Source organism: Morone saxatilis, unplaced genomic scaffold (genome assembly GCF_004916995.1).
Source record: "Morone saxatilis isolate NCDOM2014 unplaced genomic scaffold, NCSU_SB_2.0 Contig17, whole genome shotgun sequence".
In the NCBI taxonomy this organism is placed as follows: Eukaryota; Metazoa; Chordata; class Actinopteri; family Moronidae; genus Morone; species Morone saxatilis.
In genome coordinates, this window is record NW_023339729.1 from 22,349,280 (window position 1) to 22,375,706 (window position 26,427).

At 42.2% G+C, this 26,427-nt stretch overlaps 2 protein-coding genes across 3 annotated transcripts; one reads left to right on the top strand and one right to left on the bottom strand.

Moving 5' to 3' along the window:
- Positions 1–7: 7 nt before the first annotated feature.
- Positions 8–3,476, top strand: tnip2 (TNFAIP3 interacting protein 2). 2 transcript variants are annotated; one of them, XM_035660800.1, is made up of 6 exons: positions 8–608; positions 1,044–1,346; positions 1,486–1,575; positions 1,750–2,013; positions 2,120–2,236; positions 2,352–3,476. In XM_035660800.1, the coding sequence occupies exons 1-6, from the start codon at positions 282–284 to the stop codon at positions 2,628–2,630; spliced, it is 1,380 nt and encodes a 459-aa protein (XP_035516693.1). In that variant the 5' UTR covers positions 8–281; the 3' UTR covers positions 2,631–3,476. The 2 variants fall into 2 exon arrangements, with proteins under 2 accessions (XP_035516693.1, XP_035516692.1); XM_035660799.1 differs by having other exon boundaries at positions 9–608; positions 2,349–3,476.
- Positions 3,477–7,649: 4,173 nt separating this feature from the next.
- fam193a (family with sequence similarity 193 member A) lies at positions 7,650–26,380 on the bottom strand. The gene is made up of 24 exons (XM_035660092.1): positions 25,961–26,380; positions 24,485–24,559; positions 22,643–22,706; positions 22,402–22,562; positions 19,978–20,153; positions 19,703–19,870; positions 19,060–19,306; positions 18,805–18,929; positions 18,468–18,615; positions 18,275–18,349; positions 18,082–18,156; positions 17,879–17,991; positions 16,317–16,559; positions 16,016–16,172; positions 15,679–15,825; positions 14,571–14,849; positions 14,020–14,242; positions 13,603–13,917; positions 11,966–12,248; positions 11,656–11,842; positions 11,134–11,373; positions 10,077–10,983; positions 9,046–9,127; positions 7,650–8,671 (listed from the first exon to the last, which is right to left on the bottom strand). The coding sequence occupies exons 1-24, from the start codon at positions 26,180–26,182 to the stop codon at positions 8,578–8,580; spliced, it is 4,806 nt and encodes a 1,601-aa protein (XP_035515985.1). The 5' UTR covers positions 26,183–26,380; the 3' UTR covers positions 7,650–8,577.
- Positions 26,381–26,427: the final 47 nt, after the last annotated feature.

Genomic DNA, 26,427 nt, shown 5'->3' on the forward strand with positions numbered 1-26,427 from the left:
TTTTTTTTTTTTTACCTCCCCAATGACGGTCGACGGTGAATCTTTGAGAGCAGCCAGAGCTCAGTTTGACGAAGCTCAAAAAACTCCGCGGGGAAGTTCCCTAGGAAATCCCCTAAGACACTTCGGGGGTATTATACTCGACACGGATGAGCCAAAGCTCCGACACAATTTACCTCGGCGCATTTCTAAAGACATACGGCCGGAGCAGAGGCATCAAATGCTGGATTATTAAGAAAAACCAAAAAACCCAAACAGACTGATCCTTGTGTCAAATCTATACGATGTCTGCAATGGATAACGACAGTATAAACACGGATAACAACATGCTGAAGGACAAGATCCGGAGTTACAGCACGCTGAATTCTCTGTATCATGAGACGCGACAGGAAATCGACCTTCTGAACAAACAGATCTATGTAAAGGACAATATCATCGCAGATTTAAAGGTGAGGCTGGGGAGATACGAGAGAGTCTACCTGACGGTGGGAGATAATGAGTCTGTGGTCGTCGGGCCGTCCAAGTCTTTGCTGGAGAGTCTGTGCAAAGAAATATGCAAACTGAAACAGAAGAGGAACGATGTGGAGTTCAAAGCTTCTCGACAGACAGAGGTAAAGGAAACCAACAAAATATGTCTTCAAAATGCTGAGAATGGTGTTGTTCCAGATGCACATTGGGTGTTTTGTGGACAGTTGAGGCTAATGGAGAAAAGTTAGTAAGGTTACAGTGATACAGGTACATGTTGGCAAGAACTAATGAGCTTTAAAAACCCTTAAATCCATGTTTGACTATTTAACTTTTATTATGTGTAACCCTGCTGGAGATTATTGAGCTGTAGGTTATTGTGATGTTCCATGTTTTCACTTTAAATTCTTTACTGAACATCCTAATAGATACAATTTTGGAAAAACCATAATGTTAATTGCCTATAATTAGAATAACAATACTAATTTTCCCTTTTTTATTCCATATAAAATCCACCATAACATAAAACACTACAAACTCATGTGGTCATGCAATCCTCTCCCCCCCTGCCTTCCTCCCAGGAGATCCAGAGGCTGACGGTGCAGCTCAGAGAGAAGGAGCTGGAGCTGGAGACCGTCAGGTGTCAGCCGGACCACGAGAAGGACCAGGAGATCCAGAGGCTGCGGTCCGCCCTGGAGGAGAGGGAGCGGGCCGAGGCCACCAGAGCCGTACTTTGCACATCCCTGGCGGAGGAGGCCGACCAGCTGCGCAGCCAGCTGGGAGCGACGGTGAAAGTGTGCCAGGAGCTGCTGGCCAGGCTGGAGAGGGAGAAGAAGGGGGGAGAAGACCTGGAGGTTGTGGTTCATCAGCAAAAGTCTAAGGAGGTGTGTGACGCTTGGGTTGTTGGATGTTTTTTTTTTTTTATATATACATTGGAGTGACTGGTGTCTTATTTACTTGTGCACTGGACCATTTTTTTTGTGAGGGGCCCTATTGTAACTTCTCTTCCACCATTTTCTACAGACGACAGAGTCCTCTGACATGATTAGCGTGAACACCCAAATCCGTAAACTTCAGGAGGAGAATCAACAGCTGAAGCAGCGAGTGACATATGTAAGTCCTCACCAAGAACAAGTTTACAAGTTATTACTAATATTTATACAAGATATTGAGATGTTGTTGAGAAACGTTCAATACTAATGTGCTTACGTGCAACAACATCTGAATGTAATACAGAACATGGCTCGAGATCAGAAGGTGTAACCTTTTGTTTGCTCCTTTGTTTAGGTACAGGGTCTGAATTCTCAGTGGCAGAAGTATGACTCCAGCAGGGAGGACTATATCAGAGGTTTATGTCAGAGGCTAAAGGAGACCACCGGGCAGGGCTTGATGCCTGGGTTGGGCTCTGTAAGCACCGGGTTGCTTCATCATGAGATTTCCAGGCTCAACAGCTTACTGGAGGAGAAGATGAGCGAGTGTGAGCATCTGGGAAGAGAAGTGGAGGAGATAAGGAGGCAAGACCGAGAGCGCATCCAGACTCTTGAGCAGCAGGTCAGTGCTACATCGTGGTCTCATGAGAGCGTACAGCAATTGTGGTGTCTGTTCATGATTTTGTTTAAGGGAACAAGACTAAAGGTTCTTTATTTTCCCTCTTCAGGTCCTTATCTACACAGATGACTTTAAGTCGGAGCGTGCCGACAGAGAGCGAGCGCAGGGCCAGATCGAAGACCTGAAGGAGCAGGTTAATCAGTTAAAACGGCAGCTACACAAACAGGTGAGGTGGATGAGAACATCTTGAGACACATTCACTCGCTTTATTTTGGTTCACTTATTCCTACATAGGTTTGGTATGTGCAATCCTAACAGTGTTATGTGCTCGACTTCAGCAGGGAGCCAGCAGGGAGAACAGAGAAGTGGTTCCCATGTGTCGTGTGCACATAGGACACAGGATCTCCTCAAGGCGACATAATGACTCTTCAGAGCCTCTATTGAGGACGGCTGCTGAGATGCAGCAGCAGCCTGCAGCTGCAGCAGCAACAACACCGAACCCTGCCTGGAACCAGTGCCCAGGCCTGTCAGAGTTACAGTGCCCCCGGTGCCTCGCCACGTTCAACGACAGGGACGCTGCAGAGTACCTGAACCATTGTGAAGAGTGCGCCAAACTATAAACGGAACAACACTCATTTGGAAAAGACAGTTATCTCTCGCTGACAGTAACTGAACACTGAAGAGCAGCACTACACGGCAGAAACTAACCTGAGTGGAGTTTCCAATTCGGAGAGACTTGACGACAAATGAAACGACTGACTTGAGATGTTTGTACATAGTGAAGCAAAACTGTACAACCCAAAGTTCCCCTGTTGCAAGAGAAATTAGTTCATCAGGCCTTTTCTAAATCTGTATATCCAGTGTCGCGTTCTTCGTGTTCTCCCGTGGCAATGCAGGAGGTTATTGTGGTGGGGGAAATGGATGTCAATGCAATATATCAAATATCAAATACCTCAATGTGTCAAATTACAAACCTGTTGCACTTTCTTGACATTTAGCCCCAAAAAAGAATATAATATTAGAGATCGTACGATTTTTTTTTTTTTAAGAGATTCATGATGCATAAGCTTCTTATTTGGGTCTAGACATCTAGTTGACAATGTGGTGCTATTTGTTGTTTCGTGATTTTGATTGAACTTTACATATTTCTGTTCTGTAAATTATATATTCTTAATAATGGATTTAAAATATATATATATATCTCTAACTATTAATATTTATTCTCTTGCATAAATAATTGGAAAAAGGCAAATGTTTTGTTGCCTTTTTTCCATTAAAGCCATGAAATATTTCTGGCAAACTCTTGTTGCAGTCAAAATGGAAAATGTTCCACTGAGATCCACTTCTGAAACTGTACTTAAAGATGGCATCCCAACTGACAATATGCTTATTTTTTGAGATCTGGTGCTGTGTTTTTCTTCGTGAGCTGGCACATTATTTTTGTAATAAAAGACTGTTTACCCATACTTTTTATCTTATGATGATTTATATAGCTTTAAATATGTTTCATTATTGCGCGGTGTATTTTGCTTCTTGAGTCTGCAGCCTCGAGCTGTAAACACAGATCATAGCCTAACCACGAAAATGTTGGCGCTACTTAATCTAAGTCTGCCTGCATGTCTTTTGTGTGTGTGTGTGTCCGTCTGTGTCACGTGTATGTGCTTGTGCAGGGTGGAAAACCCCTTCCCAGCGTTGCCTGAATGGGCACGCTGTACTGTGACAGCCATATTCCCAGCTGTTGTGTGGCTGAAGCAAACACTACAAGGGGTACTGAGGAGACCAGTGAAAGATGGCAGCTCGAGTTACATCCAACAACCCTCAATAACTGCCTGCGGATCAGTTAGTAACTTTTAACACTGCGCACTGAGTCGCTGTGAAGTATCGTTTTGACACAAACAGGCCAACAGTGCTGTTTGGTGAATCAGTTGTCATGGGTTTTGGTGTAGTAAGCACAGGAAGCTGGACATCCCCTGTTTTAAAAGGAAGTAGATAGTTGCAGTGCATAGAAGAGCTGTAGCCAAACTCTGTTCTTTGTGTGTGTGAGTGAGAACACATTGCTCTTTTGCTGCATTGTTGATCAGATAATGGCTCATTTAAAGCAAGACTATGAAAAAGACATATTCTTCTTTACAAATGAAACGTTAAATCCATAAAATGTACTCAAAACTCCTCAGGGGTTTTATCACTACAGCCTTACTTGGTCTGGTATGAACATTATTAGCTAATGTTGGCAAACTCTCTCTACTTGTACTTCATTTACGGGAGAAATATTCAACAGAAGTTACAAAGTCACACTTTAAATACTATTATATATTATACTTCCCCTTCTGGATGTCTAACATGTTCACTTGAAAAGTTCAACATTTTGTCAAACATGCTCTCTTACCAAGGTTAGAGGATAGGATTGATGCCACTCTAATGTCTGTATGGTTAGTGTGAAGCCAAAGCAAGCAGTTGGTTAGCTTAGCTTAGCACAAAGACTGGAAATAGGCGTTAAAAAATGTCAATCTTCTCACCTGCGTTTCTGCCAGAGAGCGAATAAACAATGTCCCCACAATATAAAGCAATTCCTTTAATGAAAATCTAAAATCTTTATACCAAACCCAGAATTAAAGTTTTATTTACGTTAGATGCCTAAAATAAGAAGTGTTGGACCACTTCTGAAAACAAAAAGAATTGGTTTGAAAGCTGGCTCATAGACCCAAGTATTCAAATGACACCAGGCAGCATCACATGCTAACTTACTCATCAGCTAACTGGGGAAGATATGTCTGTGGCTGAATTAGTTTCTAACACATTTATTGCATTTACATAACACAAGCAGCCTGGCTCCAATTCATTTGCGCACAGAATGATTATTTCCAAATTTGGCTTTAAAGGGCAACTTCAATATCGTGTCTATAAGCCAACCACATGCAGACTGGTAGAAATACTCACAGGCTTTGAAAAGGCCACGAGCTGTCAACTGGGGATTCTCCCCCACGCGTTTACTTAAAACAGGGTCTATAAGTGACTGAACTTCCACACACACAAACGCTCTACCCACCGATCTGAGAGTGGAAAAAAATAGGTCACAAATCCCCACCTGAGTGTCTGGGAACTTTTCTAAGAAACACAGAATTAATGAGAAAAGTCAGGTGACAGCGGTAGACTAGTTCCTCTTAAACACAGGTTTCAAAGCATCAGGATGTACCGATGTAGCTGTCATATACTTTAAGAACCGGAGAGAACTTCAGCCTGACACTTATCCAGACAAATACAGAATGGATAGATGCGGCCTTTAATCTTGTGTGTATCCTAAAAGAATGGGAATTTCCCGCCATCACAAGGGAATTCCCAAAAAAAAGCAGGCAAGTTTATTTGAAAATGGAGCGCTGTCGACTTGAGCAGATCATTTTAATTCAACGTACATGTTGGCTGAAGTATTTGGCATCAATCCCGACTGTGTTTTTAAGGCTTTTTTGGTAAGGAAGTCCAGGGTTTTTCGGTCATCAAAAGCAGCATTGTGGCAGATTGTAGCCAGGAAACGAGGGGAGGAGGGGGGGATTCCCTTCTTTAGAAGTATATGTGATCCTGAAACGCTCCGGGCAGTTGACAATGAAAAGATCAACATTCTTATTACAAGCTACAAGGCAGCTGTGATCCCTTTTTAATAATCCTATTGGCGCTCGCCCCTGTCATTGTCAGACTGCTCAGAGTGCACCATTGTGTTTTCCTTCACCCACCAAGACCATTTTTACAGCAAAGGTCAAATCAAGGAAATATTTTGAAAAGGACACGTGATGGAAATTTGATTAAAGTGACTTTTATATATCTATTATTAACTTAGGGAAGAGGTTGACTAAAGTGGCTCTTATCTCTGCATGTATCAGAAAACACAAATCTGTGTCATTCTATTTAGATCATGTCCCACGACTGTCTGTCTGTCTGTCAGACATTTTGCTGCAGTGTTTTCGACCTGTCTACGTTAGCATAGTTTTGTGGGGCATTTTCTCAAATGCGGTAGATCCGATCTTACATCACTGGTGAGCCCGCTCTACAAACAGCCAGGCAGTCATTCATACCTGAAATAAATTATGAGTCACAACCGGCTCTCACAAACCAAAACCTTTGGTACTCCTCTTGTATGAAGTACATTTCACCACAACTCTCTCATTCATCAAATTTGTAAGAGTGGTAATTTTTCAGAGTGAAATCCCACAGTTTTAAGAAATAGTCACTGTTGGAAAAGTTAAGAGGAAGTAGTCACTGGGTAACTGTCACTTCCTCTTCACATTACCTATGAACTTCATCTTTAATGGACCTTTAACAGCATTTAAGGCACAAACAGCTGCTTAAAACTCCATTCTAGTTTTATGCTTAAATAAGAATGAAACAAATGTGAATATTCTGTATCCTGAAATGTTGGAAATCCTAACCCTTTGTGCAAACAGATGTGCAATTAGGCTTTAGCAAGTAAAATTAAGTCCAAATTCGAAACTCAAGTTCAGGTCCTAGTTTTCTCAAACCTTAACCCACTAGTTACACATTAAGAATATTTTAGCACTATATGACAGAAAGAGAAGCTCAGCAGCATTGATGGCTTACAAAGATGTCACAAAGTTAGTGGAAAAACACCAAGCAAAAGCTTTGACTGCTGCCGATGTGCACGTTGTCCTGTCAGTACTGTTCACTCAAAGGTATGTATTAAGTCATCTATCTAGATAAGACAACGCATGACCTCATTTCACACTCACTTTACCCTGAGGGAATGTACTTGATTTCATAACTGCCTGAAATCAATTTTCCCTAGAGCTTCATGTGCATATGTGAAACGGGGCTACATGTAAATACCTAACGCAGCCCAATGGCAGCTACCTTTTTTATGTTTAACGTACTTCACAATAGAAACCGAACCTCAGGATTTACATGATTCATTTACCTGTGGCCTCCTAGACTGATTATGACTATCCATTAGTGGATTTCCCAAAAGGAACACGTATTTGAGGGTGTGACTCATCCTGCAACCTTGTGTAGCCGCAGACATGCAGAACAACAATGGGTAAAATTCCTGCTTTGGCTTAGCTATTCATCAGTCCCATATGGGCTGATGAAGTGAACTGACCTCAAAGGGTGGTGATTGTGGTGAAGGATGCTGATTCGCTCACTTTTGCTTTAGATAATTTCAATTTAAATTCAGCATTAATTTGACTTTTTGTGAGATGAGTTTTTTTTACTTTCTTGCAGTGTTACATGAGAATTTCAATACCATGCTCACGTTTCTTGGTTAAATATGAAGTTGCAACTAGCAGCCGGTTAGCTTAGCTTAGTTCCCAAGACTAGGAACAGGAAGAAACTGTAAACGATAACAAAAACTGCCTACCAGCACCTCTACAGCTCACCCATCAAGACTGTATCTTATTTGTTTAATCTGATTATGAATGTGTAAGAATTAGTCATTGTGCTGAACTAGTTGGCTGCTAAATGTAGGCTTATATCTGAAGGACAGATATGTGAGTGGGATCAATATTTTCATCTAACTGTCCACTAGAAGGCAAATGAGCTTATTTCCCAAATGTACATGTATGTGTGTAGTTTTAAGTCTCCATGTCCTTTTATTGGCAGCATGTAGGAAATAAGATTTGACACAAGACACATAATCCTGCCATACTACTGTATTCCATCTTTCAAAAAAGAAAGACAAGATTTAATATTACTTAACAATATGTTAAAAGTAGCCAGTTTGGCTTCAGTGTTAATACAATATACACTCTATAACAGATTGATAGTGTGAGTATTGTTCTTTTTCAATTTCATTCTGAAAGTATTCTGATACAAGCTGGCTACAGGTCAAAAAGAAAGAAAACAAAAACTGTAACTGGTACACTTTTACTCAACAGTTTGTTAAACAGTACTTAAAAACCAAAAAAGAACATTGTCAAGTATTACGCTTTCCTCCTTTCTGTGAAATAGGGAGGAGGAGGAGGTGGTGGTGGGGTGGGGAAAGGGAGTGGAGACCAGCTGACCAAGCCCATTCCCTTGTCAATCATGTGGATGAGATGCCGTGCTAGGAACGGGAAACGATGGGATAGTAAGCCACAATATCTCAAATACAGCTTTTAATTCATTACATTTCTCATTTTTTTGTAGTTTCCTTTGTCTCTTTTTTTTGGAAGGAAACCATCCAGACATAGTAAGCATCTTCTGACTACAGGTAAGCCAAAATAAGAAAATAATTTCAGACCATGGCTTTTTCAGTCAAGAGAAATGCCCAACTCAGACTAAAAGCACACAAGCACGCAAGGAAAATTAATCAGATGTAAAGTAGCATTTTGTGATTCTTTTTGTGTCATTTAATTTCATTTTTGTTTTAGTTCTGCAGGTGGATCAGTCCAGATGGGTCTGTGTTGGAACCACACAGTGACAAGAACAAAGCAAGGCAGCGTGGGTGTGATTTGGGCACAGCGGGAGAGAAGTTCTGGGAGGACAACAGCTGGGTGGAGGTAAAGGGATGGGTCTGGGGAGCCGTGTGGGTTGGTATAGCTGTTAAGGTACTGATTGTGTCCTGACAGTCACTCACTAACACCCTCAATGTGCAGCAAACGTTGCTTTCTTCAAACTAAAGTTTGACCAGTTGATGGAAAGCCGTTGGCGGGTCTGCCGGGCAGAATCCAAGCAGAACCTGCAGGAAAAAACAAAAACATTAACCTTCTGGAGAACTATCCTGTCTGTTTTAAATGTTAAAGATAACTGCAGAGCTTTCATGTACAGATTCATGCCCTTGCTTTACTGAAAGGAATGAATGGTTATATCCGGCTGGGGGTGGCAATTCTGAGTAGTTGGTGCCGTAAACAAACAGTTTTGTTTACATTCTGTTTACAAGTTTACGCACCAGAAAACATTTTGTTTATCCTTAAGACCTAACAAATACATCTAATTTCCTATAAATGTTTTCTTGCTTTAATGGAGTGATGAAGTAAAGAGCACAGTTTTGATGATTATAAAACCTACATTGTTTACACACACAGGGCAAGTTAGTCACTTTAATATACGTACCTTTTGAAATATTCCACCTCCCTCTCCGTTTCATCCATTTCAGTGCTATCCAGGTCGATGTCTTTGGGCAAGAATACGTCATCTAAAAAAATAAAAAACAATACATAATATGGACATGTTCCCATTTCAATATTAGGGTTCAAACTACAAAGCAGTAGAACCCAACTGTTATTGTGCCTGGCTGGAATGAGCTACAAACATTAAACTTGGCCCATAACTGGAAATGATGTGCATTAGCTTGAAACATGATCCCAATGGGCCACGTGGTAGCCCTGTAATCAAGGCCCAAAAAGGCAACTTGGGAAAGGCCATGGCCCTCACACCGTAAGCCCGACTGACTTGAAATGTGACACACAAGTCAAGCTCAATGTGCTCTGCAAAAAAGCCTTGGAGACCATAAACGCCCACTGACACTATATATAATAGACAGAGCTTTCGAGTCTGAAGTGAAGCCAAAGCGGAATTGTCTTAAACCTGCATTGTACGTAGTGACCAGTTTATGGTCTCAGTTACTAGTTTCAGTGTAAAATAGACAATAAAGCAGGTCGTGTCTACCTTATGATTGACAAGTAATCCGTCCGTTATCATAACATAACCAAACTCTGAAGTGCCGTATTGATTATTGAAATGGTCTATCACATATTTTCTCATAACTCAAGATTGTGTGCAACACCAATATTTATGACAAAGTTAGGCAACAATAAGCAGCTCCCTATATTACCAGCTTCTGGCAGTGAGACATAAATACCAGCAGTCATATGCACAGTGCACACATTCACTAACCACACTGTGGTTATACCGCAGAATACCCAAGAGACGAGTGAGGAAATAGATCAGGCTGTCCCTGGTCAAAGGGTTCTGTTTGGGACACAGTTCATATTCCCCTCACCTAGCATTATGTCTGTGGATGCAGACCAATTATTTCAGCAGTAAAGCTGGTCAGTAGTGAGATTAAGACAAAACTACAGGACATATACTGATAACACACACACCTGAATCTTTCAAATCTACTAGTGAATCATAATACTAACCTATTGAGCTGTTCATCTTGTCCCCCTTCTTCTTCTTGTTCTTCTTGGTCTTGCCTTTGGGCTGTGGGGACTCTGCACTGGGAGGTTTGCCATTCTGCTGGGTCTGCTCAGACTGGGAGGTTGGAGGGGGAGACGGGGAAGGGTTTGACACAGGTGGACTCCTCCTGTCTTCCTTTATTTGGGTGAGCGGTTGTTGCTGCTGCTGTTGGTGCCTTTTTCCACTGGCGCTCCTGATATTACTCCTGTCCTCTCTCCTTGGTTCAGTGGTTTGGAGAGGAGCCAGGGCCTCAGCAGGCCTGATCCGGGTTGCTTTGGTGTCTGTTGTAGTGGTGGGAGTGGTGCCATTAGCTAGCTTTACTGTCACATCTGAGCTCTTGGGTAACTCTGGGGCTTTCTTTACAGCAGCCTCACAAGTGGCCACTTTAGCAGACTGCTTGGCCTTAACTTTACTGTTGACCTCAAGTTGAGATGTAGAAGTGCCGTTGTGGAGGGCGGCTGGACAGTTGGGGATATTGGTCTCAGTAGAAAACCCCATCTCACTCGTGTGTTTTGGGCTGTGCAGTGTATTGGGCCGGGGTACGGGTTTAAATCTGGGTTCTTTCTGGTCAGGGAGGCGGATGAGGGTTTGAAGCAGCTGTGACTTTCCATTCTGTAAGTTATCTAAGACGTTCTGAGCTGTCTGTTTAAGGGGCTGTGGGTTGTTTTGAGGGGGAGCAGTGTTTTCCTTCGCTTTCTCTTTCTTTTTCTTCTTGGCAGCACGATGTTGCTGCAGCTCCTGCAGCCGGAGCAGTTCCTTTTGAAGCGCTGCCTCTTCCTCTTCCTGCCGCTGTCGCCGTTGCTGCTCTTCCAACACCTGTTGCTCCTCCCTTTCACGGGCCTCTGCCTCTAGACGGGCCTTCTCCTCCATCTGAAGCACACAAAGACATTCAGCATTATGACAACTTTCAATCCTAGTTGTTGACAAAAAACACCCATGCATTAAGTACTAATAGAGTTATTGGATTTCTTTGTGTTTTAGACTGGATGGATATACACTGAAGGTTAGTGTGACAGTTACCTTCTTCTGTTTGTGCCTGGCCCGTTTCGCTGCCTTAGAACTGGAGGCAGGTTTACTGTCAGCACTGTTGATGAACTGCAACAGGTCCTCCACCCGCCTGTGGTCCTCCACCCCTCCATCTCGTTCTATTATGGGTTGGTGCTCCTCACGTTTAGGCTGCTCCTCCTTACGCTTTGTCAGACGCAAACGCAGCTTCTCCCGCATCTCTGCATAGTTTCGACTGGTAGGAGCAGCTGGGGGCTGGGAACAAAACAGAGAAGGATGCAATCAATAAGGATACTATTTATTCTTACATTAAGCTAATAAACTATTCAAATGATTCACTAGACTGTTAATGGCATTTCAGTTTTTGTTTTGGTGTACATTATGTAAATGTATATTTAAAATGAATTTACTACCTATAAATGTCTATTTTGTTCTAATTTGAACCTAAAATGAACTTTCAAATAAGAACTTAATTAATAATTAGCATCTGCCACAAAACATGCAAATTCCAATAAGTAATAAATGTGTGTCTCTTACCCCGCCATGCCCAAAGAACTCGCAGTAGCAGCAGTCACAGTACTTTCCTTCCTTCTGGTTGGTGGAAGTGGAGGTCGAGGAGCTGTGCTCAGAGCAGCTGTCCTCGTCCTGACTCTCCTCTCCATCGTACGGCTGGTGCTCGTACGCCCCATTCCCCTCACAGCGATGGCCTTCACAGTCAGGATCACTGAAAAAAAATTATACTTACACTTATTCTTTTATCACAGACAAACAAAATCACCTCTTTATACAACCAGTCATTGAAGGGTGTCCTTCTTTATGAGCCTGTGGGAAGTGATAGTGGTCTCACCTGCAGACACTAGGTGGGGCGCTGATAGGACCGTCTGCTGAGGAGGCTGGAGGCTCAGCAGGCGGGAGACACAAACCCTGGTGTGCCTCCATGAAGTCTGGGGCTGGAGCAGCCATCTTTGGAAAGGGCTGGGATCCCATTGTGGGAAGGTGTGTGGTGGGTGCTGGGGGCAGGGTCGGGCCCGAGAGCGGAGGGAGGGAGGTCAATCCTGTAGGGCCGTTTCTAGGGGTGGCTGGAGCGGGTTGCCTATGGTCCTCTTTACCTAGATTGTGAAATACATCGTCTAGGGGAGACAAAGATACATTGGATGAGAACATTGTTGAGTTCTTCTGTGTCCCAATCCCAAATCCAACTCTTTAAAAGCATACAGTTATTCACAGAGCTTTCAAACAATCGACCAAGTGACTAGCACTCGTAATTTTAAGCAATCTTGTACTTAAAACTAAAATTGATGTTTGTTTGTTCTTGTGTACTTAAAATTGGCAAATTCCCCCAAAAAATGTAAGTTTCATTTATTTTTCTGCAGTGACAGCTCCCCCTAGCTTCTAATGCCTTACTAATTTAAGCAAGTTTAAAGATGTAAATGTGGCAGACATTTTAAATCACTAACAGTGCAGGAGCAGCGCTGTGTGGGCTTCGTCTGTAGGCTACAACATGGTCCAGTCACTGGCCCTTAAATGTCAGTCTGCCATGAGAAACGCCCACCTACAGGCCCGAATCTTTAATGCCATTTCCACAAATATGTTCAAACTATAAAGTCCTCTTTTGAAAAGTGGAAAGTTATGTTGCACTATAATTATAGTTTATATTTCCTCACACAAATAGGGAAGAGAAAATAAATTTCAGTTCAACTTTGAAGCAGGACTATGACGGACTGCATCTAGTTTCATGATGTCAGTCTGTCTGTCTTTTGATTGCTGTGAACTGTGTTTTATTTGTATTATTGTTATTTAGTTCATCGTTCAATGTTTATTTTATAATTCATTTAATTGGGTTGCAGGACTAATAAGTTATCATTTGTTTTTACCAAATTGATGCATTTTTCTTTTTAGTTTTGATTATGTTTTTCCCTCACGGTTTCATAAGATCCCATGAAGATCTGCAACCACTACAGTGAATGCTAATATTAAATCCTGCGTTCAAACCTACATACAGTAACAACAATTGCCCTATTAGTGCAGCAGCTCACCTATAGATGAAAATCATTTTCCAAGCCACATAAGCATGCAATAACTACCCTAATACAAACACACTCAAAACTTAAAAAACGACATCATGCATCCCTCCCACATCCTATCATTCTTGGATTAAAAGGTCCATATAGTTAACACTATACTACAATCACAAAGAAACTGAATTATTATTTTGCTAAAGTAATGCAATTAATGAATAACAAGCGTTATCATGTCCTCCAAGAGAGTGAAAATCGTACAACTCACTTGGAACTTTAAAAAGCAAAACATTTTCATTGTTTAACAATGGGTGTCACATCCCTGTAATAACTAGGTTTCTAAGTGGCTCATAATTTAATTGTAAAAAAGCCCTATCATCAGTACAAACCTAATCACTGCTCCTACCTCCTATATTACCTAAAGAGTTGGGTCTTTTAGATGCTAGATGGATGGGTGGGTTATTACTTGACTGGACAGTGGTGGCAGTACAGGACACAGAGGACGTGGAGGCAGAGGTGGCCATCACCACTCGGTTGGTCTCCATGAAGGCATCCTGGAAATTGTAGAGACACTTCTTCTTGGCGCCACTCTTCTTCTGCTCTTTGGCTTCTGAAGAGGAGCATGACGACGACGATGACGATGATGACGACGATGACAATGACGAGGAGGTGGAGGAGGAAGCGGGTACAGGGGTGGGCAGCGAGGAGTGTTCCCCTTGGGGGCCGATAGATGATGTTGGAGGGAGGGGGACGTCAGCGAGGGGAGGTCCAAGCATGTCACCTGTGGAAAAATAATGTGAGACATGATTTGAACCTTCTTTCTTTGACTTGCTGAGATTTCTTTTCATTGATGGTCATTTCTGCTGCGCCCCGAGTGGCTCACCTGGCAGGGACTCAGGCAACAGCACAGACGGATTCCAGCTCTTCATCACAGCGGCGTCCCACAGGTTCTCAAATTTGAGCGAGAGGCACTGCAGTGAGCTGTTCCAGTCACCTGCTCCACCTGCACCGCCAAAGCAGTTCTGGTAAACGTGCTCCGGTAACGATGGGCTGAAGGCCGGCTGCTTTGCTGCCGAGTGATTTGATGTAGGATTTGGGGGCAGAGGCTTAAGGAATAAAAGAAAAGTTAAATTAAAAAGCAAATCATGTCATTAGTTTGTGATTTAAGCCAGCATAAAAAGCAGTGCTTTAACTCTTAGATTGGGTTCAGTGTGACCCCTTGTGGTTGACAGTTAAAATTACATTGAAACTAAGTGAAACTAGAAAGCAACTAAGCTCAGTGTTGTTCCTGGAACCTTTAAAAAATCCCCAGTGATAAGGAAATGAATCAATTTTCCCTTAAAGAGACTCATAGCAATAATTTTACACACTGTAAAAAAGAAGAGGGAAATAATTCACGTCTTATCGCTGTATGGGCTCAAGAATTATCCTCACCTTGTTGTGTGTGAGAGGAGGACTGGGAGGGTAGAGTGTAGGATGCAGTAGTGGCCGGGAGAAGTTGTGTAGGGGCAGGTGGCCGTGGATGTGGGGGTAGAGGTGGAGGGCAGGGTGGGCAGGGGGGGTCTTGCTGTCTGTGAAGAACTGGTGTCCAACAGTGGGAGGAGGTGCAGCGTGGAGCCGACTAGGGGGCAAGCATGTGGCGGGACCCAGGGTGGAGGAGCTGGGGTCTTGGTTGCACACGTGGCACTCGCAGGCATGCTGGACCTGTTCTACCTGAGAGTGGTAACACAAATTCAAAACAGGTTGTCTGCTGTTATTCTGGGGCGTGTGTGTACAATTCTGATAATCAGTTAATCATTTCTGTTATTTTTTTCAAGCACAAAAGCCAAACATGTTCTGGTTCCAGCTTCTCCAATCTGAGGATTTTCTGCTTTTTACTGTTTTATGAAATTGTAAACTGAACATTTTCAGGGTTTCAGCAAAATAAAAAGACAATTCAACATCACCTTGCAATCACATTTTGTTTCACTATTTTCTAACAATTAATGACAGAAGAATCAATAATGAACATTAGCATTAGTTGCAGCCCTGGGGGAAAGGTACCGTTGGAATTTTTTTCAAACATAACACCAATATGGTAAGTTTAGTTTCGGTATAAGTACCAAAATTACTTTTTGATAACATCTTACTGATAAATATAGACATGTTTTTCTACCAAACCATTCTTCCATTTAACAGAAGAAGCCAAACTTCTTAAATGTTAAACTGTCTACACGTAAGCAACACCAGAAGTTTTTCTGAATTAAACTTTGTAAAAGAACAAGTAGAGTATTATTCAGAGCAAGCATTTGATGCTAGCTCTCTTTACTCGATTTGGTACTGCGGGCACATCTTGGTCTGTACTTAAGTTTTGAGGTTTGATACACAGCCCAAACAGCTGCTTCTTTCAAAATGACCTCTAAACCAAAATGTCTCCACTGCTATGAAAAAGAATCAGGTTTTTAGGAATTACGGGAACATACTTAAAAGTAATTAACTGTGGTTCATTCACAACATTTTCAAGCACTTATGACAAAGGAAGCGTATTGTAGTGTTTTAACACCTGTTGGTGGTTGTAAGAAGGTGGAGGACTGTTGGTCTTTCCTAAGGAAATCTCCTCCTGCTGCCCTCTGGACTCCCCTCCAACCTCACCATCAGCTTCCTCCTCGTCACCCTCTGATGAGCTGCTGCTGCTGGTAATGTGAGGAGACTGAAACAGAAATGTGTTGAGCAAAGAAGACTGTTAGGAAATAGATGAGGAACAGTATACAATACATTTCCCGAACAACGGGCAACCTACTCATAATGAACATCAGATTCATCATCCAGAAACTCGGCAGGGAAATTCACAACTAGTCTTGGGCATTTTTTAAAGTTACATACTACAGTACAGAACTCACCCCTGCCTTCAGTGCCACGTTTTCACCTTCCCCATTGATGTCATTATGGAGGCCATTCACAGCAGCGGTCACAACACTGTTATCCTCATAACCACTCATAGGGTAGATGTCCCCAAACTTACTGGACAACGGAGGCACTTCGTCATCATCGCTAATACTAAAACAAGACAGAAATGAGTAGCCGGGTTAAAGGGAAGTGAAAGAGAGGAAAATTATTGTTTAAAGGAAGAGGTGCGTAATTATGATCTCACTGATATATACACAATACCAAACTGTGCCTAAAAGGGACTGGCTGGCTTACAAAGTGTTGGTGTCCCCTTCAGGGAGCATGAGCCTTGGATGCTGTTGAATGGTAATGGGAGAACTGGAGTTGGAGCCAGATGCTGAACTGCCGGAGGAGAGACTGGGAGGGTGCACCTCTGCCAGGTAGTCGCGGGGAGGTTCCCCTTGCAGGGGCAGCTTGATGTGGAGGTCCTCAGCAATGGGAGAGTCCATGATGCCACACGTCAGGATGTGGGAGAGACTACAGTCATCACATGTGCACCTGTTGGTAGGAGTGGACGATACGGACAAAACTCATAAGCAATAATTATCAATATTCATATGTTATGAAGTATTTACAATGACCTGGTAAAAGTGAAAAGTTTAACTAATGTTCATCCCCTGGGGTCAAATTATTTGTGTGTGTTTTGTTCAATCACACAAATTCTCATGTATTTAGTCTGGCATTGCCACACAAATTTACAAATGCTAATTAGTATGGAACCTCAGTTCATTTTAGTTTTACGGGCGTAGACCAAATTTCCTTCAGACGCAATAGGTTAGACCAACAACCAAATAGAGGAATGGAGGATGCTTAGCTCGTATTCAAGCAGGAAAAATGGTGGCCTGCTCACACACTGTCTCAAATTACAGCAAGGCTGTTAACTAAAATGTGCTTCTGAAAACATTTGAGGCAAGAAAAAGGCAATTCAGTAAAAGAATCTTGATTGTATTTGACCAGCACTGCCTAGTTGGACAGCTGACACACAGTTTGATCTGAGTTTCGTGAGCCTGTGTGTGTTGCCCTGGACAGGCCTGCAGAAAGGATGCAATTGGACCTACGATCAATCAGAGCAGCGAAACATATGACGCGACTTTCCAAATCGGTGACTCTCTGTCAATCATTGTATAAAACCTGCCCCATATTAAATAAACAGTTGTGATTGGCCCAACCAGATGCTGGACGGGCAGAATTCTGTTTGCATGGACAGGTGGCCAGACGCATCTGCCAGAGCAAATTACATCATGAACTCGGCAGATTTGTCTGGTTCCCAGGCTAATGTGTTTAAGAAACACAATGAAATTCTTGTGCTCTGGCTCACTCTGTCTTAAACACAAGGATATACGCTACAGACCTAAACACACTATGTACACAATGGGTTCTTTATATACAGATAGTCAGAACCATGATATCTTATAAGGCGATTTTTGTCATGATACAATTGTATGGAGAGAAAATAGTATTGCCAAATGGGACAAGGAGTTAAAGTTGAGCACACAGTGGCCTTACCTTTGGATAATTATTTTAATAACACATCCATACACAGAACATAAAAAAACTTCAGCTCACTGATTAGGTGAGACGTGGGCATAATATTTAGGGAGGGATCAATTCCCTGACAACCCAAAGTTGGGGAATTAAATCTTTCATATATTGGAAAACATTTGACATGAGATCACAACAAACCTGATAGAATTGATTAAAAAAAACAAAAATGTGAGTAAAGGCAGTTGTTTCAAGTCTAGTATGTGTAAATTTACTACAGTGTGACATGATCCCAGGCCAGAAAATTACATAGCAGTTAAATCATGGAAACTCACCTTCTTCGATAATTGCAGTTTGGACAGTCTGGAATACTCAGACGAGATGAGAGCATTCTCATAGTGTCTGTGAAGTTGTTTTCTCCGGTGGGGGACTTCTTGCTATTGGGTAACTATAAAGAAAACAAAATAAAAAAACTACTTTGAAGCACAGAAATAGACATTTTCATCTGCCATGATGGCTCCATATTCTAGTTGTGTACCTGTTCTTCTATAAATCTTCTCTGCTTAAAGAACTCCCAGTCCTCCTTCAGCATTCGCTGCTTAGTCTTCAAAGTCTAGAAAGATAATTAAAAGAACATGAATTTCAATAAATGAAAAAAAAAAAAAAAAAACCTCTGAAAATAAGATTTAAAAAAGTTGACTGTGTTCGGGTATAATTTTCAAGGCTCTTACGTTTTTGCTTATCAAGGACTTGTGTGGCTCTGTTCTTTGGTTGGTGAGACTCTGACCCTCCACCTTAAAAAGCAGCTGCAAAAGAGTCACCTCAGAGCTTTAATTACTGCGTACTTATCAAGTGTGGCCTTTTAATAAAAGTACTTCATTTACTGTATCAAATGTGTTTATGCTTTGTCTTAGATGTATATACCTGTTCATCTACATAGTCATCAATCCTCTTCTCACACTCCTGCCATTCAGAAGCCACCGAAGCCATCTCCTGCTGCAGCTGCTGGTAGCTTTCTAACAAGGTCCTGTACATATCTTCATTGTATGAATCATGGGAGGCTGTGCCATGTCTACATATGGATGCAGAATATGACACAGAGGTTATTAAGGACACTTGTAATTGGTTTAGGAAAGAGATTTGCAGAATTTGTGTTCAATATGGTCAACAGTTCAGTAGAAAACAATGTAGCAGATTAAATGATAATGATGGAGAAGTAACTCATCATACGTTTCTTTAAACTTGTAAAACTATATCTTACTTCAGCTGTGCAACCAGTGCAGGTAAACTGCTGTGCAAGATCGGTTCAGAGAACACCAGATTCTCAAAAAGGTGCTTGTTGTGCAGCTCCCACGTCACGTGGAATTTCTGGAGGTGCTCATTCTCCTGAGAAAACAACACGTTGTTAATTGAAGCAAATGGAGTAAAAACGGCTATGAATTGCCTTTGATGCCACCTGGAGGACAGCTAACACAGTATCTCTCTGTGGCTCCGGCTACACAAAAGGTACACTGACCAGGGTGAGCAGGAAGCTGCTGATGGTGCGTGCAGCTTGACAGAGGGCGCTGTATTCCTCCAGCAGCAGGGAAATGAACTGGTAGGCCTGAGGGGGGCCCTGTGCTGCAGCCATGGTCCCCACTGGTCCTGTAGTCTTGGGACCTGTAGATAGGTGCTTCAGTAGCCGCACCTTCATTTCCAAGACGTATTCACGAGCCTGCTGCTCCAACCGCTGATACAGCTGGTAGGGGTCCTTCTCACAGAGTCTACAGGAGGAAAATAAAGATTCATTTTAAAATGTGAAATTGAGACTGGACATGTGGGCGTAAATAAAAACTCCAACTAAAATAAACCAGTTTTTGTCTCTTAATCTCCCCTTGCTCTGCTATTTAAAATGTTCCGTCAGTGAGTCAGAGAACAGCCCGAGAACCTGTTTCAACAGGAAATACATCATATCAAGGAAACAAAGATGTCACTTTAGGGGGCTTTTGACCTGACCAATTACAGTAGAGAAGGCAGTAGTTTCAGCTTGTTGACATCATTGCTTTCAAAGGCTCTCGGGCTTTTTTTAAACCTACATCCGCAGAGGCTTTTGCAGTTCAATAGAGACCCCTAGTGGACAATCATCCTAAAAAGAGAGAAATAGGACAAAGTAGTTATACCTATCGACCAGCTCCTTCATGCCCTCCTTGTCTCTCTCCAGGGGCTGGTCATGGTCATCTGCTAGTGGTGTTCCTGTCTGACGGTAGATGCAGCGCACCAGGTAACGAACCTCCGACCAGTGGTTCTGCAGCTGCTGTGACTCCCTCTCTGACTCAGCAGAAATCTCCCTGTTATCCAGGACGCAAATTCATGAAGATCACATCCACTTTGAAACAACATTTAAATGAACAAATTGAAATTAAATTTACGTCAGTGGTGATTACTCTGAACTGACCGTCTCTCATTGCAGGCTTCACAGCTACACACTGTATCAGTAGGCATTGGTGCGGTGAGGTCTGGGGCAGGGAGCATGGGTAGTGTAGGCACAGCAGTGGTCAGTCTGTCCCCTGTGGCTGCCTCCTGGCCCAGGTTTCCGTTACCCACAGGCATGTGCAAAAGGAAGTCTTGGCTCTGAGAGAAATATGAAAAACAGCAGAATACACAGCAACTTTATACTTTCCTCAAGATGCAACTGAGCAAAGTTTAAAAGAAACATATCACAAACATTGATTGTCTTAATGTCTAAAGTTCAAAACCTACTGCAATGGCACATCATATGATTAACACACTTCGGGCATACCGACAGGAATGCACATTAAGCATTTAATGAAACATACAATACGTATATATGTATTTTAGGTTATTTCAACTGATTCTTCGGCTGAAGGGTTCGCCAAGAAAGATATTTCTTTATGAAGGCAGAACTGGGGATTTCAGCTCATTGTTGGACATCAACAATAACTTTCTCTTTGTTCACTGTAGCAGCTACAAGGCTAGGAAAGAAGACGTGCTATGAGTCACATAAGTCCAGGTATAGTTGCTCGGATCAGCCAATCCAAGGAGAATGTATTGCACCCGTTTAAGAACCAGTTATACAGACAAAATGCCAACTATGTATCCATACAACAGGAATGGCATGATGGGATACGTGTTTTCTTACTTGCTGGTTTCTGATCTAACCATTGCCAAGCGATTGGAGCTATAATTAAGTGTTAAATTGTCTGTTCAGGCTAACATTCTGCAGCTGCTTCACAGTAAACGCTTTCCAGTGGTTTGGCTCTGTTTACTACAGGGCCATGATATTCTGAGTCAGCATAGTACCCCACACATGCTGCGAGGATGCCATGGAACAATACAGTTATGAGGAAACCAAACCCAAGTCAAACAGTCAAGGCCAAGGCACCCACACCCACAACGGAGGAAACTTGAACGACGATAGACGACATACCCGACAAGCCTTAATCAAATAGCATACCTGATCAATAGCATATGAATCAGCTTGACAATGTTACCGTTACAAATACCTGAGGTGCAGAAGAAGGTTCTGATTTTACATTACTTTGACTACTATATAGTATGTAGCAGGATGTATGTGAACTAATGCATAAACAATTGTATTCCTTGCAGAATCATGGGGTCAGTAAGGCTCTGAGCCCATGTGTCACTGTAGTAAGGAAACCATCACTGAACACACTGTACATATGTGGACCAGCAGAAATGATGTGCTACACGTTCATTTTCTATTTTAATGTCCTAATCCAATGATTGAGTAAAGGTTTTGAAATTTCCCATAATTCAGAGACATGTTACCCGTGAGCAAACAGTGAAATGAGCTAGAATTTACCTGTTAAAACGATAATTGCAGTTACCAGAGATGACTGCACATTATTTCTGACCAGAGTTTACTTGAGGCTCAGAGCACAGCACAGTAAATGCTAGTGGGAATGTGGAAACAGTAATGATAATCAGCTTTAGATGCTGCTTTAAAATGAGTGATGGCATATGAAACTATTGCTTACAGTCTATAGTACAAATAAACGACTTTCCTGCTCACTATACCTTATTCTTAATCATACCAGACATCAAAAACAAACAGTTAACTATAAAAGAAAATAAAGGTGAGTTCCCTCCCTCTTAAGTTCAGTGTGGTAAAGAGTTGTTAACGGCCTTATTAATTACAACCAATAATCACACCCTTAGAAACACAACCCAGAGGAAGAAAAGTGACTTTGTATTCCAGTGAAAAAAATGCTGAGTTGAATCACAAGACTTTTCCACTTTTAAGTTGGTGCTCTCCTTACAAAGACACAAGCTCAGCACATAGCCAGCCCGTCCAACATAAAGAAGCTCTTTATGTGAAGAGGCATTAGTCTTAGACATCATGGCATTTCACAACACAGCATAGGCCTGAGAGGATATTTACAGTCAGGCTCCGATGTGTAAAGGAAATCCAACATCTATATAGACTTCTGTCCTGAAGTGAATATTTCATCCACTGCATCATCCTTGGTTTTAAGAACTCGTCAGAATTTGCATATTTTTGACCTAGATGCTATTTTCTAGCTTTAGTTCAAAGTGAACCCAAGTAAAAATATGAAATGATAGTATGTCCTTTGTAATGTTCTCTCTTTTTACAGCAACAGCTGTTGCTTCTGGTTTCTCCATCTGTCGTAGCTTTTCTGGCATACTTGAACACAAGAGCTACACCGTCCACAGAAAGACTGACCACAGCTGTGTGAGTTAAACTGCAGATATGTGGCATTGGTGCTAAGCAATCCTGCAATCCTGCAAAGACCTGGAGGACTTACAGTCTATTTACTACAGCCACAAACATTTGCCTATCAGACTTCTTCAAATTCTTTATACCCAGGTGACTTACCCCCAACGACTGCTCCAGAGCAGTGTGTCGGTCCTCCTTCTCCACCGTGCGCCTGCAGTCAGAGCACACCCACAAAGGCAGCTGGAGGGCACTGGGTGTTTTGTTGGGCTGTGACGTACCGTTATGGCCCGTGATCCCTGCCTCTGAAGGCACGGCACCATCTTATAGATCCAGACCAGGACACCATTCAAACATCCCAATCTCAACCTCCTACAATCTCAAAATCTCCAAACTCAATCACTCGGCATAAGAGGCAGCGATCCCGGCCGTCGTAGGACCCGCTGTTCAGGCGAACGTAATGGGGTCTGTGTTGAGTGTTTTAAATGGGAGGAAGTAAAGAAGAGAAAATATACCTTAGGTATGCAACCACTTCAGCATTTGCATTAGGTTACTGTAATTACTATATAAAACAGCTATTTTAAAAGAAGTAATGGTCCATAAAAGATAAACGTGGTCATCTCTTTCCTAATTTCTTGGAAGTGTGATAAACATCAAACTATGTCAAGTGATATGGACTGTAAAATTAGTTTTCACTCGAGTTGATTCATTTTTGAGGAACAGTATATACTGTAGTAGTACTGTATATTTACAGTATATCTGCTATACATTAAGCCAGGCCACACTTTGTTGTAACCCATTGCACTCTGGGTACACCAGTTTCCCCCACTGGACTCCTTTAAAACACTGGAACCTTGTCTCGACGCACAGCCTTGTCAGTGAGTGAACCACAGAGTGGCACTGACATATAACTAGCAGTTTCAATTCATGACATCCACATTGGCAGTGTCTGTCAGTGAGCAAAATGGCTTTGGGGATTTTAAAAAGATAGATGCAATACATGCAATGGTTGCTTTGCATCTATTTCAGCAACATCTTACAGGTGTACCAGTAGCTTGTTGGAGACTGAATCTGTACTCTGGGTTACTCACTCATCCAGCAGTTGTGTTTTCTGACTACACTAAAAAGCACAGCAGTAAACCAAATATCCCCCCCCAATTGTTTGCCGACGACTTGTTTAAATACGACTGCTGTCACAATCAAATACAACAAAAAAGCACCACACATTTCTATCAATCAATTGTATTACAACAAATTATATATTTTAAGACTTTGTAGTCAAACAATGGAGTTTTGCCTGACCCATTTAGAGTAATTTCTTGTCAGCGTAACACAAGCCGCATTGATAAGATACCAAAAACAACCAGGTGTGGTGACAAAAACATAAGGTACCCAGGTTGAGAGCCTCATGACACATTTTTTGGCATGGGGTGGATTATTTGATTTACCGTGTGAGCTGAATAAAGTAGCTTGCTCGATACACACAAAAAGCACTGTTACAGCTCTATTGATTACTAACTATTGACACATGTAAACAGGACAACAAATTCAAACATGTTCAGTAATGTGCACGTTAATACTTTCTGTCAATCAGACTGATTTCACTGGGAAAGAACATTTTGGCTTTTTGATCTACAGATAATTTACCGGGATACAAACTCAGTTCCTGACTGTGCTATAATCCAAATGAGCTTTATTTAAATGTGTGCCTGCCTGCATACATTCAAATAAAACTCGTTTAGATGTGTCATCGTTTATTGTTTTGACTCTGATGGACTGTGATATCTGTCTGTACATCAGCGTAACAGGACAACATAAGAAAATGTTTTGATGATAGTCACTCAAAATACAGTTATATCCTGACAGTGAGCTGCATTTTAGTTATCAGCACTATAGTACTGCTGTGGAAATAAAGTGCCACCAAGACTGAAAGGGCGGGCAACCACAACACCACAATCATGTTCCAGATGTGTAGTTTGAGTACAGATGTTGGAGCATGATGTCCTGTGTGTGGAGCATGTCCAACGCATCAGAATTGAATATGATATTTGACATTTGTGACATTGATGTAACTATACAATAAAATAAAGACCAAATTAAGTCATGTTGTTGTGTGCTACCTCTTCTTGCGATGCCTAAAGTTCAAGGTGTAAACTATGTTCGGCAAATGGGACACGGCTTTGAAAAGAAAAACCTTACACTGACTTTAGAGGAACTTTCGGAAAAACACTTGATATAAATTTACCTGAAGGACTCCGGAGAAGTCAGCGTTCACTGGTCCTTCCGTAAACTGTGGTGTAACACTGTTGTTCACTTTGACCTGAGGGATGTAAACAAGTCAGTGTTTACAAAGCAGTGAATTACTGGATTAATTACAGTTAGTAAAACGGATATTACGAGTGAATTGCTTGTGGTCAAGCTTGATCGTTTTGTTAAGGGTGTGTGGCTGATGACCTGGTGAACAGGTGAATCATAGGATCAAATTTCCGATCCTTACAAGGTGAAGTAGGGGTCTGAATTTTGAAGCTGTGTGTGTGTGTGTGTGTGTGAGGCACCTTCAATTGTTAGGCAATCCTGCCAGGCCTGTCCAGGCTGGGCAGGTAAGACTGCTGTATAAACAAAATGTGTCATGACTGATGTTTGGACGTTTTAGAGTCAGTTCACCCAAATTACAGGAAAACATCTCTGGGTCTTATGGATGGATCGAGAGGTCCCAACATCCAAGGAAGGGAGTTGTATATTTGTTAGGAGGCAGGCTGTTAATGCACGTATCATAAACCTACACACATTTGCAGCGTTAAAGACTTTGATTACATTCATAGCTCCAACGATACATTAAATACACACAGAAACACAGAGAAGGCACATTTCACTGCCGTGCAGAAGGGTGCATCTTCAAGCTACATTTGTGATTTTTGTGCCCCAAATAGCTACCAACTAACTTTTGAATCAGCATCTGTGAGTTGAGCTATTGAACAGAAGATAGTTACAAAGAAATCTTATGTTGTCAGTGTAAGTTGTGGGTTTATTGCAAACTCGAGGTGTATAACTAAGTTACCTTGGATAGCTGGACTTTAGTTAAGATGGTTTTAAGCTCATCTTCTGACAAACACCGCCAAGTTAAAGTAAGAAAAATCTTAATAAAGCAAGAAAAGTGGAAGGTCAGCTTGTAGAAACACATAAAGGCCCGACGGGGCTTAAGTTGTCAGTACTCTTCACTGTTAGCATTAGCTAGCATGGTTGTTTATCTGTGTAATAGCAGCATATGGCCAACTGTGTTAAACCTTATAGTATTCCCGATTAATCTCGGTTTGGCCAATTCAGGCTCTACCTACTTGGACTGCATTAGCTCTAAATAACGCTCCGTGGTGTCTAAGTTGTTGTCAATTCAGCTACGATCTCTGAACTTCAGCTAACGATGGTAGTCACAGCTTTTTGGGGCACAAGTAGCCTAATGTTTACGGCAGGTTCATACAACAAAACAAGCCCAGTTGAGCCACTCTGGCCGTGTAACTCACGGACGTGCCCGCAAAGCACAACAACCAGCAATTAGCAGCAATTAAGCCAGTTAATTTCCAGCTACGTTGCATAGGTTAGTTAGCCAGCTGCCTTCCTCGCATCAGTGTCGGGCCCAAAATCAGATTTGTGTCGTTGATAACGCTGCTAGCTCGTCGACCCGTTTTTTTGACATCCACCGGTTCGCGCTGTGTGACACCCTTACCTCTCCGTTTATGCCCGCGATGGACCCTATATTCCCGCTGCCTGTGCCGCCAGGTGTTAAAAAGCTGACGACAGAGGCAGGTGTTGCTGTTCCCGCACAGCCCAGGGCCGAGGCAACCCCGGCCTTGCCACCGCTGGTATTGCAGACAGCACTGCAGCTACTGCCACCGCCCCGCTTGTTCTTCCTGCGCTTAGCCCCTCGTTTAGCATCGGTTGGACTCATTTTTTTTCCACAAAAGAAGCGAGACAACTTGCCGTCCAGACTTGGCAGGGTCTCACGTGGAATGCCAGGCGCAATCACTTGGGTTTAAATCCGGGGTAGCGATTAAGAGACTCCCAAAACGACAGACACTCAGTTCCATCAAAGTGCAAGCCGACTTCATAGATTCCAATATGGCCTCTAGCAGGGCTGCCTCAGCCAGGCTTCAGCTTGCGTTACAACGTAACGTAACGTAACTGTGCGTCGCC